The following is a 17,366-nucleotide window of genomic DNA, read 5'->3' as shown; positions in this document are numbered from 1 at the left end:
GTATTTAAGATAAGATAAACAGTTGGTAAAAAGAGATAAGAATTTAGTGAAAGAAAGGAAAGAAGGTGAAATGTGACTATCACAGTGTTGAGGCACTAGAAAGTATCAAGGGTATTGAGTGTTGAAGAGGAGTATGATGGCTCTGAAATGAAATCACCCATAAGCAATTTCTGCACCATTTCTAGGAAATCTGTTTTCAAGCACATACTACTGTGCTATGCCAGGAAATGAAAATATCTTTTAAAAAATCAAATATTACCTGCTCTCCAGGAGTAAAAATTCTTCTACTGGCAATGAGAATGTAAGTGAAAATTAGGAAATGGCCACAAATCTTTAAGATAGAATAATTGTCTGATGGATAATGCATAAGGACTGGTTTTTTTTTTTTTTTATTTTTTTTTTATTATAGCTTTTTATTTACAAGACATATGCGTGGGTATTTTTTTCAGCATTGACAATTGTAAAACCTTTTGTTCCAACTTTTCCCCTCTTTCCCCCCTCCCCATCTCTTCCAAAGGGCAGATTGACCAATACATGTTACATATGTTGAAGTATAAGTTAAATACAATATATGTATACATGTCCAAACAGTTATTTTGCTGTACAAAAAGGATCGGACTTTGAAATAATGTACAATTAGTCTTTGAAGGAAATCAAAAATGCAGGCAGACAAAAATAGAGGGATTGGGAATTCTATATAATGGTTCATTGTCATCTCCTAGAGTTTTTTTGCTAGGTGTAGCTGGTTCAGTTCATTACTGCTCTATTGGAACTGATTTGGTTCATCTCATTGTTGAAGAGGGCTACATTCATCAGAATTGATCATCATATAGTATTGTTGTTGAAATATATAATGATCTCCTGGTCCTGCTCATTTCACTCAGCATCAGTTCAGGTAAGTCTCTCTAGGCCTTTCTGAAATCATCCTGCTGGTCATTTCTTACAGAACAATAATATTCCATAATATTCATATACCACAATTTATTCAACCATTCTCCAATTGATGGGCATCTACTCAGTTTCCAGTTTCTGGCCACTACAAAGAGGGCTGCCACAAACATTCTTGCATATACAGGTCTCTTTGCTTTCTTTAAAATCTCTTTGGGATATAAGCCCAGTAGTTGGGTCAAAGGGTATGCACAGTTTGATAACTTTTTGAGCATAGTTCCAAATTGCTTTCCAGAATGACTGGATGTATTCGATAAGGACTGTTTTAAGAAGAAAATTAAATTTTCAATGTACAGTTTCAAAAATATTAATGGATTCTTGGATAATTTGAAGCTTGCTTTTCTTTTAGTCAAATACCTCAAAACAAATTGTTACCTTCTTTGTATCCCTTGCTATGTGGGATCAGTCAGAAGTTTTAACAAAGTGCAAAGTGTCTCTTTTAAAGGCTATATCATCTGGCAAGATCCCATAAGTCTTGGTGCTCTCACTCCTCACTGTTTCCTTCACTTCTCATTTGCTGGATTGGGCCATGAACTCCAGACTCTCCATTTAAGGAGGATTTCCAGTACAGAACATCATTTTTTACTTGTTTGCATTATTTTGGAACTTTCCTGCTATGCCCTCAGTTTCATTCAGCCTCTTCATTCAACTCCCTTCCCTTTTCAACTTCCTTTTGATTGTCTTCTTCATATAAATTGTAAACTCTTGGAGGCAGAATTAACATGGTTGAGTACAGGCTGAACTCTTCTAATTCCCTCTAAATAATTTAAAAATAACACCTCAAATCAAATTCTGGAGTGGCTAAGCTGACACACAGTCATAGTGAACGAGATAAGGTGAGATCTTTCAAGACAGTTGTGAAAATTGAGTAAGGCTTCATCTATTTCAAAGTTTGAGTAGGCCTGAAGGACTTTATGCATTAAGTCAAGGGCATACTTAAAGTGTCTCCTCCCTGCTATTCTCCTAAGGGCATACTTAAAGTCTCCTCCCTGTTATCCCCCTAAGGGCATTCTTAAGCCCCCTTCTTGTTATCCTCCCTATTTTGACCAAATATGGGCAACTGTGTACTTATTGGTCAAGTTCAATTTCTTGGGTAGTTCCCGTGTTTAGAGTGTAAGATCCTCAGCCAATAAGGATGAGGGTCAGTGGTGGGAGGGGAAATTTGCGTTAGGGATTAAAAGCCTTGACCTCGCCCCCCTACAGGGCTTCCTCCCTTCAATTGTCTGCTCGATGTGTGGGACACCGGATTCTCCCAAGAATGTATAATAAACTTTGCTTTGCTTCTAGAGATCTATCCAGTCTTTTTTTATTAATGGTTTCTGACCCACACAACAGTGAGATATTTTTGCAACCCAAGAAAACCTAGGAGGTTTTGGTCTGTAGCACTGGAGTGGGAGCTGGCCTGGAAGTAGCTCAGAATTCATAGCCTTCAGTAGGTTTTGGAGGCAGCTATAACAATGGTGGAGGCAATTGTAACAATGGCAATAACAGCTTTGAGAACTCTCAGCCCAGAGACAGTAAGGAGGTCAGAAAGAGATTGTAGGAGATTCTTTGCTGGCACTAGGTACAGTTGTGGGCCATACTTCTAGACTGAAGAGGTTCTACTGCTTCAGGGGAGCAGTGTTCTTGATACTAACTCCAGAGCCATGAGGAACTTTAACACCTGTAACTTCAGAATATCTGGGGTTCTGGTCATTGTTTCAGGAGCTAGAAGAACTCTGTTACTTTAAGCTGCACTGGTCACAGTTCCAGAATAGAGAAGAGTGCTTGTGGTTACTCATAAGGGAGCAGGGGCCTAGGTCTCAGTTCCAAAGCAGAAAGGAGCACCAGAGTTTGTGGTTGTAGGGGAATAGGATCACTTTCTGGGTAACAGAGCAAAGGCCAAGAGAACAGTGATCATACTTCTGTTTGAATCATGCTACCTTGGAAACATTGAAAACTTACTTATATTGAAGAAGCAACCCGGAAACACTGTGAAGTTCCTTGAAGGAGAAAATCTCCTTCAACTCTGCCTCAGTGAGAGATCACCCCAGGGAATCAGATAAAATGGTTTATCTAGGTGGGGTTCCTTCAGTCCTGAGCTAAAGAACTCCAACCCTATTGAATTAAAGAGTCTCATTCAATTCTTTTCAAATTCCAGCCCAAGCTGAAACCCAGCTTGTAGTCAGGGGTCCTCAAACTACAGCCCAGGGGCCAGATGTAGCAGTTGAGGATGTTTATTCCCCTCACCCAGGGCTATGAAGTTTCTTTATTTAAAGGCCCACAAAACAAAGGTTTTGTTTTTACTATAGTCCAGCCCTCCAACAGTCTGAGGGACAGTGAACTGGCCACGTATTTAAAAAGTTTGAGGACCCCTGTATGTAGATAAAAAGAGCCAACTTGGAACTCCAACCACTAGCCCAACCCCAATGGAGCAGGCTTGGAGTATAGCCAAAGACTTCCCTTATAAAAACAGCAATTAAAAATTCATTTCTTTCCAAAAGTCCTGACATGCCATGCCATGCTATGTCATGCTAGGCTATGCCATGCTATGCCAAGGAAACCTCTGCTCACTGGAATTATTCTCTTCCAGTGTTATTCTCTCTTTATGCTCACCTATTTCCCTAATGAGACTTTATATCTCTCTATCAGGATTTCTCTATGCCTCTCTGTCAGGATTTCTCTACTAGAAACCTTACTTCCCAGTGCCTATAATAAACCTCTTTTATCAGTCTAGTTTTTTCAGATTTATAAATTCCTTTACAGAGAATCTCTGTACTGCCAGAAGGAGGTTCCCCAAAACTTCCTACCCTTGCACTGAATCCCAATGGGGTATAGGGGAGCCTAACCTTTTGGTTCCCTGAACCCTGAATCTGGCACTAGATCTTATCATTTAACTCCACGACCACTAGGAACCTTAATCTCATTTTGGTTCTCTAAATCTAAACCTCTCCATTTGGTTCCCTGACAGAAGGGAACCCCCAAACCTAAACCTCATCAATATGATCTAGCTCTGAAAACAATAGCATTAAAAAAGCCTAGGGTAATTCCCCAATACTCTTCCCTTCCCCTTCCCCCCCCCCCCCCATCCAATTTTAACATAAAAATTACAAGGGAAAAATGAGCAAACAACAGCAAAGAATATGACTATAAAAAGCTGCTTTGGGGACAGGAAAGATCAAGACAAAAAAATCTGGGGGAAAATTTGGTTTTTCACAACAGCTAATTGGACATAAATTCAACAAGAACTCCTAGAAGCACATGAAAAGAATTTTAAAAATCAAATAAGCAAAGTAAAAAAATGGGAAAAGAAATGAGAGTGATACAAAAAAATTTTCTAAAGGAAAATTAACAATTTGTTAAGAGGGGCACAAAAAACATTGAAGAAAAATAACATCTTAAAAAACAGAATTGACCAAATGAAAAAAGGAGTACAAAAACTCACTGAAGAAAACTTAATTCCCTAAAAATTAGGATTGAACAAGTAGAAATTGAGTCACCAAGAAACAATTTAAGCAACTCAAAAGAATGAAAATATAGAGAAAATTACTTTATTAATTTCTAACTATTATAATTAAATTATCTTAAGGTATAAAACAATAGATCTGGAAAATAGCTCCAGGAGGATAAATTAAGAGTTTTCTTGAAATACTTGAAAGCTATCATTTTTTAAAAAGACCTTAAAAATCATATTTCAAGGAATAATTAAGAAAAACTATTCTACATAAAGATCTCAAAATTAAATGCAGAAAGGCAGAAATAGTAAATGCATCCTTTTCAGATCACGATGCAATAAAAACTACATTCAAGCTAGGGGTAAATAGAACAAAAAGTAATTGGAAACTAAATAATCTCATTCTAAAGAATGAATGGGTAAAACAGCAAATCATAAACACACAATTAATAATTTCATCCAAGGGAATGACAACAATGACACAGTATACCAAAATTTGTGTGATGCAGCCAAAGCAGTAATAAGGGGAAATTTTATATCTTTAGAGGCTTATTTGAATAAAATAGAGAAAGAGAAGATCAATGAATTGGGCTTCCAACTTAAAAAGCTAGAAAAAGGGCAAATTAAAAACCCCCAACCAAATATTAGACTTGAAATTCTAAAATTAAAAGGAGAACTTGATAAAATTGAAAGTAAAATAACTGTTGAATTAACAAATAAAACTAAGAGTTGGTTTTATTAGAAAAAAAAACCAATAAAATAGTTAAACCTTTGGTAAATCTGATTAGAAAAAGGAAAGAGAAAAATCAAATTGTTAGTCTTAAAAATGAAAAGGGAAAACTTTCCACCAATGAAGAGGAAATTAGAGCTATAATTAGGAGTTACTTTGCCCAACTTTATGCCAATAAATTTGATAACCTAAGTGAAATGGATGATTGCCTCCAATAATATAGACTTCTCAGATTAACAGAGGAGGAAGTAAATTGCTGAAATAGTCCCATTTCAGAAAATAAAATAGAACAAGCTATTAAGCAACTCCCTAAGAAAAAATCCCCAAGACCAGATGGATTTAGATGTGAATTCTACCAAACATTTAAAGAAGAACTAGCCCCAGTGCTATATAAACTAGTTGGGGGAAAATTAGGTAATGAAGGAGTCTTACCAAATTCCTTTTATGACACAGAATTAAGCTCTCTATTCTTAATTTATTACTAAATCCTCCTTCATATCTTTGTTTCAGTTGGTATTTTGTTGTGTAGCCCATTGCTTCCTTCTTCATATGCTACACCTTGACATAACGTTTTTATGGTTTCATTATTTTGCTCACTTTGGGACCCTGTTGGGGTGAGCTGATAATGGCGGTATATAGACTGATAAGCGAGAAGGAGTGAGGTGTATTGGGGTTTATTGATTATAGAACAGGCTCCTCTAGGAGGATCTAGGGACCACCAAGTCCTTTGAGTTTTAAGCAGTGGCTAGTAGTTCTCTGGCGAGTAATTTTGTTATTTAATTACCTCGGTTTACGGCTAAGCATAGTGGAGTCTCTAATCCCAATTTGTACCTTAACTAGCTTTAGTGTCTTCAGCAGGGTTAAAGTCACGTAAGTTGCATATTTTAATATCAACTAGGGTGTATTACAGCACAGTTGAGCTTTAACTTTATTTAGTGAGTTGAACACACTTTACACTGTTCTTGTGTTAATTTGGGTTAATCTTATGACCATGGTAAATCATGAGATTTACCAACCCTTTTTATTATGATTTAGTCAAACTTTCATTTATAGCTCAATGTTAGTCATTGCTGTAACCCATGGGGTTGTGGTTAAACAGGTGTCATGGGCTACTTTGGGAAGTGTGCCTGATATCCACTCCTTTAAACTCGATATAAGGTACTGATACAAACCAGGTAGGTTGAAAACAGAGAAAGAAAATTATAGACAGTCTCCCTAATGAATATTGATATTAAACCTTAAATAAAATATTAGCTAAAAGATTACAGAAAATCATCCCCAGATAATACACCATGACCAAGTAGGATTTATACCAGGAATGCAGGGCTGGTTAAATATTAGGAAAATTAGTAGCATAATTGACTATATCAATAACCAAATTAACAAAAACATATCATCTCAATAGATGCAGAAAAAGCATATGATAAAATCCAACATCCATTCCTATTAAAAACACTTGAGTGTATAGAAATAAATGGACTTAAAATAATCAGTAGCATCTATTTAAAACCATCAGTAAACATCATATATAATGGGGATAAACTGGAACCATTCCTAATAAGATCAGGAGTGAAATAAGGTTGCCCGTTATCACCATTACTCTTCAATATTGTATTAGAAATGCTAGCCTCAGCAATGAGTTGAGAAAGAGATTAAAGGAATTAGAGTAGGTAGGTAATGAGGAAATCAGATTATCACTCTTTGCTGATGAGATGATGGTATACTTAGAGAACTCCAGAGATTCTACTAAAAAAGCTATTAGAAATTATCTACATCTTTAGCAAAGTTGCTGGATACAAAATAAACGCACATAAATCATCAATATTTTTATATATCACTAACAAAATCCAATAATTCAGAGTTACAAAGAGAAATTCCAATTAAAGTAACTGCTGATAGTATAAAATATTTGGGAATCTAGCTGTCAACGGAAAGTCAGCACCTATATGAGCAAAACTACAAAACACTTTCCACACACAGTCAGATCTAATCAATTAGAAAAATATTAAGTGCTCTTGGATAGGTTGAGCAAATATAATAAAGATGAAAATACTACCTAACTAATCTATTTATTTAGTGCTATATCAATCAGGCTCCCAAAAAAACTATTTTAATGACTACAAAAAAAATAACAACAAAATAATCTGGAAAGACAAAAGGTCAAGACTTTCAAGGGAACTGATGAAAAAATAAAATAAAATAAAGATAGCCTAGCTGTACCAGATCTAAAACTATATTATAAAGCAGGGGTCACCAAAATCATTTGGTATTGGCTAAGAAATAGACAGTTGACCTGTGAATAGGGTAGGTTCACAGGACAAAATAGCCAATAACTTTAATAATATAGTGTTTGACAAACCCAGTGACCCCAACCTTTGGGATAAAAATTCACTGTTTGACAAAAACTGCTGGGAAAATTGGAAATTAGTATGGCCAAAACTAGGCATTGACCTATACTTAACACTGTACACCAAGATAAGGTTAAAATGGGTCCATGATCCCTAGATAAAGAATGAGATTATGAATACATTAGAAGAATATAGGATAGTTTACCTCTCAGACTTGTGGAGGAGGCAGGAATTTGTGACCAAAGAAGAACTAGAGATCATTATTGGATCACAAAATAGAAAGTGTTGATTATATCAAATTGAAAAGTTTTTGTACAAATAAAACCAATGTAGACAAGATTAGAAGGTAAGCAATAAACTGGGAAAAATATTTTTACAGTCAAAGGTTCTGATAAAGGCCTCATTTCTAAAATATATAGAGAATTGACTCTAATTTAGAAGAAATCAAGCCATTCTCCAATTGATAAATGGTCAAAGGATATGAACAGACAATTCTCAGACGAAGAAATTGAAACTATTTCTATTCATATGAAAGATGCTCCAAGTCATTATTAATCAGAGAAATGCAAATTAAAACAACTTTGAGATGCTACTATACACCTCTCAGATTGGCTAGGATGACAGGAAAAGATAATGCGGAATGTTCGAGGAGATGTGGGAAAATTGGGACACTGATACATTGTTGGTGGAATTGTGAATGCATCCACTCATTCTGGAAAGCATTTTGGAACTATGCTCAAAAAGTTATCAAACTGTGTATACCCTTTGATCCAGCAGTGTTACTACTGGGCTTATATCTTGCAGACATCTTAATGAAGGGAAAGGGACCTCCATGTGCAAAAATGTTTGTGGCAGCCATCTTTGTAGTGGCTATAAACTGAAAATTGAGTGGATGCCCATCAGTTGGAGAATGGCTAAATAAATTGTGATATATTAATGTTATGGAATATTATTGTTCTGTAAGAAATAACCAATAGGATGATGTATACATATATTGTATTTAACATATACTTTAACATATTTATTAGGCTACCTGCCATTTGGGGGAGCCAGTGGAGGGGAAAGAGGGGAAAAGTTGGAACAAAAGGTTTTGTAAGGGTCAATGCTGAAAAATTACCCATGCATATATCTTGTAAATAAAAAGCTATAATTAAAAAAAATTTAAAAAGAAAAAAGAAAAAATGTTCTAATATCCTAGAACCAGAGGATAAAATAGAAACCAAAAGAATCCACTGATTAGCTCCTGAGATTTCAAAATGAAAATGATATAGCCAAATTCCATTAAAGTATGAGAAAAGGGGGAATTCCCTGGGAGAAGGGGGAAGGAAGAGGCAAAATGAGGAATAGTATTTCATAAAAGAAGTGTGCAAGGAAAAACTTTTACAATTAAGTGGAAATTGTGGGGTTAGGATCATTGACAATATCTGAACCTCACTCTCATTGGAATTGATTCATAGAGAGAAAGAACTAATTCATACTCAGTTGGGTTTAGAAATCTATCTTACCTAACAGGAAAGTAAAAGGGGAAACGGATGGAAGATGGGAGAGGTATTAAATGGGAGACAGATTAAGGGAGATCAGAAGCAAAACAGGCTTTTGAGAAGGAACATTGTAAAAAGAGAAAGGATAAAGGGGCTGGGGAGATATGGAAGGAAATACATTATTGGTAATCATAACTGTGAATGTGAATGGAATGAACTTAATCCATTGAATGGAAGTGAATAGCATAATTCATTAGAAAGTAGAATTCAACACACTTGAAACAGAAACAAACTAAAAATAAAAAACTGAAGCAGAATTTATTGGCTTCAGCTAAAGTGAAAAAGGGCAGATCTTGTAATCATTATCTCAAAGAATAAAAAAGTAAAATATATTTAATTTAAAAAGGGTAAATCCATAAATAAACAGGAACCATAGATAATTGTGTAATATCAATACTGAACATATATGTACCAAATATAGCATTAAAATTGTTGAAGGAACAGGAAGATACTGATCAAAGAATTACACATTAAAACAACTCTGAGGTAATACCTCACACCAACATAGACTGTTTAAGTTGATAGAAAAAGAAAATGATAAATTTTGGAGGGAATATGAAAAAAACTGGGACATAGAATGCATTGTTGGTGGCAAAGAATTGGAAAATGAATCATCACTTGGAAAATGGTTGAATAAATTATGATATATGAAAGTAATGGAATGTTGTTATTTTGTAAGAAATGATGAACAGGCTGATTTCAGAAAAGCCTGAACTGATGCTGAGTGAACTGAGCAGAACTAGGATAACATTGTATATAGTAAAAGCAAAATTGTGTTTTGATCACCTTAACTCTTCTTAGCAATATAATGGTCCAACATTTGTTCTTTTACCTTTTAAACATTTTAGCTAATTTTATGGGTGTAAAATGATATCTTAAAGCTGTTTTAATTTTCATTTCTCCAATCAGTAATAATCTAGAGCATTTTTTTTATTTGACTATTAATTGGCTTTATTTCTTAATTGGAAAACAGCCTGTTCATATTCTTTGACCATTTATCAATTAGGGAATGACATATTCTTATTGACTTGACAACAATTCTTTATATAGTTTTAATATGAGACTTTTATACAAACTATCTATAAAAATTTCCACCTGATTTTCTGTTTTCCTTTTGATTTTGATTACATTTGTTATATTTGTACAAAACCCCTTTAATTTAATGTAACAAAAAAATTTTCATTTTACACCTAACTTCTCTGTCTCTTATTTATTCCTAAATTATTTGCCTTTCCATAAATCTGATAAGTAATTTGTTCTATGTTCTTTTGATTTTCTTGAAATCTTTCTCTTTCCATCTAGGACTCATATCCATTTTGAGCTCATCTTGGACAATTATAAATAGGATTTTTTAAAAATCCTACTTATTAATACTTTTTTTACTTTCTTATTTTTCTTGGCAAACATTTTTGTATTTTTTTCTTTGAGCATTTGAGCAAGCAAGAAACTTGGCAATCTCAAATTTATCACTCATTTTAATGGAACTCCTCAGCAAGTACTTACTTTTTTGTATGTTCTGTTTATAGTTAAATTGTATATGTATTTCTACATTCCACTTGTAGAGATTTCAGTTAACCCAGTCATTGCTATGGTACTACTCCACTATGTTGAGATTTAAACCTGTACTCCTTAGTTAAACAGAGAAAATCATAGAACAAGTAAGTACCGTTGTGATTCTCCTGTGTTTCAAAGTATTTTCAGTTATCTTTTCAGTTATTATGAATTTCCTTTTTATCTTTCAGTGAAAAAAATTCCATTGAGTGGGTATCATATATGGCCATGAATATTATAGAAACCTGTTTTGTGTCATAAAAAGCAGAAATTTTATTTTTCTTTTCAGAGGATTTTGTTATTAGGAAGAATTGCCAAAGAAGTATGGTGCTACAAAACAAATAATTATGAATTATTAATGCTTCATTTTGTGTTTTTCCCCTCTAGAGATAATTGATGATCTTGCTAACCTGGTAGAGAACACAGACGAAAGACTATGTAATCAAACCAGACAAGTGACAATCGTAGACAAAAAGTCATCATCTTGTGGTAAGAAAGATCTGTGATACATTTGTATGCTGCTTTAATAATCTTCTTGGGTTTTGAAGGGAACTTAAATTTGGTCTGGGATATTGTTATTTTGAGAGATACATCCAGATTAATTTATCCATTACACAGATGGAAATGTGAAACTGGAATTCAGAGTAACAGAAATACAATTGTGTCCCAACATTATCAAAACTTGGTAATGAGATTAGGTGATATTTCCAGTAGATAGAGCTTGGAATAGTGTCATGGACACTTAGGAGATGACAACACTTAGGGAATGGGATGAGGAAAAAGAAATCAGTGAAGAGGACTAAGATTAAGTTTTTTAAAAAAGGGGCGGGGAGGGGAGGGGAGTGTCGGGAAGAGAACCAAGAAAAGAAAAAAGTCACAGAAACCATGGGAGAAAAATATCATTTTGAAAGAGGGTAAGATAAGAACATCAGATGTTGTAGATAAGTGAAAGATACTGATTACTGGGAAGAGTTTATTATTTTTGATATTAGAAAATGACATGGAAGTAGCAATTTTAATAAACTGGTGGGAACTGAAGACAGGAAATATGCTAATAGAAGTTTGTATTTTGAAATGTTTATTTTTATTGATTAAAATGTATTTCATCATATCATACAAATACCACCCATTCACTGTGTACAATCTGTAAAAGAGTTTAACAAAATGATATAAGTGCAATAGTTTACATACAGTTTTAGTAGTTTTCTGTATATAAGAAAGGCCAAGCATATGCTTGATCAGCAAGTACCTTTACTTTCCAAAGATCGTAGTCTAAATTGTTTTTTGCACTTTAAACTTTTTACTTATGATTATCTTTCATTAATGATTATCTTGTATTATTATTTTTGTTCTATATTGTTCATTTCGCAGTATGTTACATAAGATCTTAAGTACCATATATCTTTGAATTCATCATATTTTATTGTTTCTTATGTAATAATAATATTCCTTCATATATTTCTTCATCACTGTTTGGTCACTGGGGATTCAGTTTTAAATTTTTGCTGTTACTAATAATATTATGAAGAATATTGATTTTTTTCTTACATGCAACTTTCTTGAATTATAAAATCAGCATAGTCATTAGTTCAAAGGGAATGAACAATTTAGGCATTTCCCCTTCAAAATTCCAAATCGTGAAGTGCACTACTATAAGATTTTTTTTACATAATATTTTTTTTATTTTCCCTGATTTTGAACATATTTCAAGTGGTTTTTTTTTTAATACTTAGTATTTCTTCTTTTAAAAACTATTCATATTTTTTATATCCACTTGTCTATTAAGATTTTTAATTCTCTCAATTCTTTTTAAAGATCAAATGTCAGAAACTAAATGGAAAGATTCTCCCCCAAGAGAATATTATTTACACAAATGAATATTAACGGTATCAATGAACTCCTAATAGCCAGTTCCTCCTTTTTGGCATTTCAGGCCTTTAATAACTTGAATCTTAGCTTATCTTTTTAGATAGATTCATGTTTTTTTCCTTATGTACTTTGTTTCAGTCAAATTGACTTACTTGCAAGATAATACATGTATAAGAAGTTAGTTCCATCTCCTACTTCTTTGTCTGTGCATCATACCTGGAATCCTCTAGGCAACTAAATGGGACAATAATTAGAGTGCTGGTCCTGGAGTCAGGACGACTTGAGTTTAAATTTGGTCTCAGGCACTTAGTAGTTTTGCAACTTTGTGAAAGTCTTTTAACCTCTATTTACTTCAGTTTTCTCACTTGCAAAATGGGGATAATAACACTTACTTCTCAGAATTGTTGTGAGTACTGTGCCTGCTATACATTAAGTACTATTTAAACGTTTGCTTTTATTATTATTGTTATTCTTCTTTACCAGAATCCATGTTTTCCTTTAAGAGTAAGCTTAATTTCTACTTTTAATGGTATCACCTTAGTCTTCTAGACTGTGGAGTTCCAGACTTAGTACTCTGCGGTTCTAAATACTTTTTATATATTTTCTTTATAGATTTTAATAGTAGGCATAGTCCCCAAAGAGGTCATTTGCAAAAGTAAAGAAAGCCCCAATTAACAAAATATTTTGTAGGAGCACTTTTTATAGTATCAGAGAATTAAAGACCATGTAAACAGAGCTGACTGTCAGATGATTAAAGAAAATGTGCATACTACTATAAGAGATGATGATTATGATCAATACAGAGAAGCAAATAAAGACTTACTGAAATAATCAGATTGATACATGACCATATCAGTGTGTATGATCCCACCAATGATGATCATAGCCTTTCTACGCCTTATTTATGACTTTTCATAAGTTTACCAGAAGGGGATCTACACAATCCTTTGGGAACCTTTCTGAGCTTTCTAGTAGAGTATATAAATTGTCCCTGTTTTCACATTTTTATTTTTATTTTTAATTATGTTTTAATAATCTAATTTTATTAAATATATAGAATAACATTAGCTATGAAATACTTTATTTTTATATCACATACATTATATTTATAAATTATTTTATATTACATAAATTTCTGAATATTTTCCCCGTCTCACTGATCTAGAACTCCAAAGTTCTGTTTATGTTCTCTTCTCTTTGCTTGCTATATCCTCTTGGTGGTCTTATCGACTTACTTTTGTAAACAGACTGACATTTCATTCATAACAATCTTCCTTTCTAATCTCCTTTTAAAATTCCTATTTTCATTCACAAGTTAGTCATATGCTACTTACTATCTGAGGACTTTCCTGATCTTCCAAACTGCCAGAGCCTTCCTCCAAATTAATATATAAACATATAGATGTATATATAAGTGTTACTTATCTTTGCATATGTTGTTTTCCCCCATGAAATATGTTTCTTAAGAGCAGGAATGATTTTTTTTCCTTTCTATCCTTATTTCCTTGTACAGTATCTGGTAAATGAAATGCTAAAATCTGGTAAATTCTGTGAATTGAAATAGGTTTTTTTTTTTTTTTTTTTAACATTTGCAAGCCCACTATATTGCCCCTGGCATTTTGAAGAAACTGAATAAATGCTTATTGATTTATTGGTTGAAACAATGTGAGTGTTTTGAAGTATCTGAAGGTAAGGAAGATATCAAAGTGGAAACAAACAAATCTTGTACCTCATTAATTGAAAAACAAAGGAGAAGATGAGAATTATCATTAGCCATCATGAATATTCATAGCACATGGTTGATGCTTAATAAAGGCTTCTTTTCTTGTCTCTTGCATCCATTCCTATCTTTCTACTCACTATCCTATTTTGAGCCCTCATTACTTCATACCTGGTTTGACTAGATTCCCTACTTAGTAGCTCTTTATTACTTCTGGACTATAACATAATAATGTAATATAATATCCTTTTATAACTTGGTGCCAACCTCATTCCAAATTACTGTTCCTTATTCGTGCCAAAGTGACTTGATGAGATATTGCATGTTCCCATATTTGTGTCTGCTCTGGCTCGTTCCCTTTGCTTTTAATGCGTTTTCTCCCTTCGTTTTTATCTTAGAACCCATCTTCCCTACAAATCTCAATTCAAACCTATTTTTAATGCCAGTTTCCTGATTTTTCCAGTTGCTAATGTATTCCTCTTCAAAAGTATTTTGTATCCCTATATATGCACACAATACTTCTCTTGATAGAATGTAAACTCTTTGAAGATAGAACTGATTTATTTTGTCCTCATATCCTTTTTTCTGCATTTCAGTAATTTTTTTCCCCAATTGCATGTAAAAACAATTTTTAACATTCATTTTTTAAAATTTTGAGTTCTTTCCTTATCCATCCTGAGAATGGTAAATAGTTTAATATAGAACCAACATGTACAATTATGCAAACCATATTTCATACTAATAATGTTTTGAAAGAAAACAGAACAAAAAAACATTAAAAACAAATTGAAAAACTGTATGCTTTGCTTTGTATTCATGTTTAATCAGTTATTTCTCTGGAGAGGGGAATAGCATTTTTCATCTTGAGCCCTTTGGGTTTGTTTTGGATCATTATATAGTTGGCATTTTGATCTGATTTTCATATATTATTATTGTTACTATGTATGTAGTAACATAGTTACTACATACATAGTAACATAGTAACAGTAATCTATCTCAAGTTACTTCACTTTACGTCCATAGACGTCTTTCTAGGTTTTTCTGAGAGTTTCCTGCTCATCATTTCTTATACTATAATAATATTCCATTAAAATCATATATCACAACTTGTTTATCTATTCCCTAATTGATGGGCATCTCTTTTTTGCTACCACAAAAAGAGTTGCTATAAATAGTTTTGTAGTCCTTTTCTGTTTTCTTTGATCTTCTTGAGATACAGACCTAATAGTGATATTGCTGAGTCAAAGGTTGTACATAAATTTATAGTCTTTTGGATGTAGTTCCAAGCTGTTCCCCAAAATGATTGGACCATCTTTTAAAATGAGCCAGCTTTACCTTGTTTTAAACGAGGTAAGTAGGATTTTTTTTTTTTAATAGGATGGAAAATTCAAGAGTTCTTTCTTTTTGCCACCTAGGTTACTTATGGCCACCTCCTTTTAATCACAGTTTGGTGTGATCTTAGAGAATACATCTGATTTTGATTTTAGTACTTTTAAATAAAAAATAAATAGGAAGTTGAATTTACTGTGGATTTCAGAGCTCAGTATAAATGAACAGTATAAAAGTATGCTTTGAGTTTTCCCTTTCATTTCTATTAGTATTAATAGTTAATTTACAATACTTAACAATTTATTTTATAAATTATTAATGGCATTTTTCTGCCTTTCCAGTTAGATATGCGTTATATATAGATGAGCCAAGTATTCAATGATTTATTGCCTATTTTGACATCTTAGCTACAAATCAAAGATGTTCTCATAGTCAGTTCAATCTCAGATTGATCTTTATGTATTATATTTCTTAGAAAGAGTAAACTTCCTTTTGTCCTATTTTCTTTGCCATTTGTTATAAATTTTTTCATTTCATTTTTGGTCTTGGTAATTTGGTTTACCTCTATTTCTTTAAAAAAATAGATTAAGTTTATCAGTTCTATTACACTTTTAAAAAGCTGTGTCTTTTGTTTATTATCTTGATATTTTGTTTAAAATTTTGTTATTATTTCTTTTGATTTTCAAAATGTATACTTTTGTGTTTTGGGGGGAGAATTCTCTAGTGTATTGCTCTTTGGTTTTTAAAATTGTCTACTTAGTTCATATTTTTCTCTTTTGTTCATATTGATATGTTAGTTATAAATTTTCCTGTAAAGGTTCCTTTGTTTTTATCTTACAAGCTTTATGTTACCTTCTTTAGCATTCAGTTTAATGTCATTTGTTTCTCTGACTTATTCTTTGCTCTGCTCATTTACCCAAACTTATTGTTGTATTCTTGTCTTTTTGTATAATTCACATTGCTTGACATTCAAATATTTAAGTGCTAGTTATTTTGTGTATGTATGTACATGTGGGTACACACTTAGTAGTATTTCAGCATTAGGCAATATGGATTAAGAATCAGCTTTAAGATCAGGATGACTTTTCTGCCTCTTATACATGCTGGCTGTTGCACCTGAGAATGTTACTTCACTACTTAGTGCTTCTGAGACTGTTTTCAATCTTTCTTTTACACAGGAAATTGCTGGGAGGAATTTCCCAATTCATTGCTTAACTTGTTTCCATTTTATGAGCAAAGTCAGCATGTTAATAACATTCACTGCAATAATTAAATTTTTGGTTTTCCTTTTATCAAATTATATTTTTCTTTTTTTAAATGTTAATAACTTTTGATTTTACATAATAGCCATTTCTTGATAACACCATCCATTATATTTAAATTCATTATCTTTTCCCTCAAATGCTTCTTCTTTCAGACAGCACCACCATCCTGATAGTTTCTCAGGTTTATAATCTTGGCATTATTCTGAACTCCTCACTCTTCCTCATGCCACATATCCAATCACTTGCCAAATATTAATTTTTTCTACCTCATCACATTTCTCACCTCTAACCCCTTTCCTCCACTCATATTAGGTTAGGCCTTTGTCACATCTCATCTAGATCATTGGCATGGCTTCCAAATTGATATTCCTTAATCTTTTTCCAATCTCTTCATTTGTATACACTAATACCAAATGATTTTTTTTAAGCACAGACTAGACTGTGTGACTTGTGAACTTTAATGACTTTCTGTTACTTCTAGAATAAATACAGATTCCTTTGTTTAGCTTTTAGAGCTCTATACAATCTAGTCTCAATCTATCTTTTCCTTCCACACTCTGCAGTCCAGCAAAACTGAGCCTTTTCTCTGTATTGTTCACATACAATATTCCATCTCCTTCTTTGGTACTTTA

General features: G+C 33.0%; 1 protein-coding gene across 2 annotated transcripts in view; it reads left to right on the top strand.

Annotated features, from left to right (window-relative positions):
• The window catches only part of STX8 (syntaxin 8), a 287,983-nt gene that overhangs the window by 167,086 nt on the left and 103,531 nt on the right, over positions 1 to 17,366 (top strand). For both annotated transcript variants that reach the window (XR_007953408.1, XM_051995682.1), the window contains exon 7: positions 10,939 to 11,040. Coding sequence is in view for 1 of the 2 variants with exons in the window: in XM_051995682.1 (XP_051851642.1) it covers positions 10,939 to 11,040 (102 nt within the window). In the remaining variant the exon portion in view is untranslated. The remainder of the gene's footprint in view (positions 1 to 10,938; positions 11,041 to 17,366) is intronic.

This window comes from Antechinus flavipes, chromosome 4 (genome assembly GCF_016432865.1).
Source record: "Antechinus flavipes isolate AdamAnt ecotype Samford, QLD, Australia chromosome 4, AdamAnt_v2, whole genome shotgun sequence".
Lineage (NCBI taxonomy): Eukaryota > Metazoa > Chordata > Mammalia > Dasyuromorphia > Dasyuridae > Antechinus > Antechinus flavipes.
Note: the sequence above shows the minus strand (reverse complement) of the source record. Positions and strands in the feature narration are given on the sequence as shown.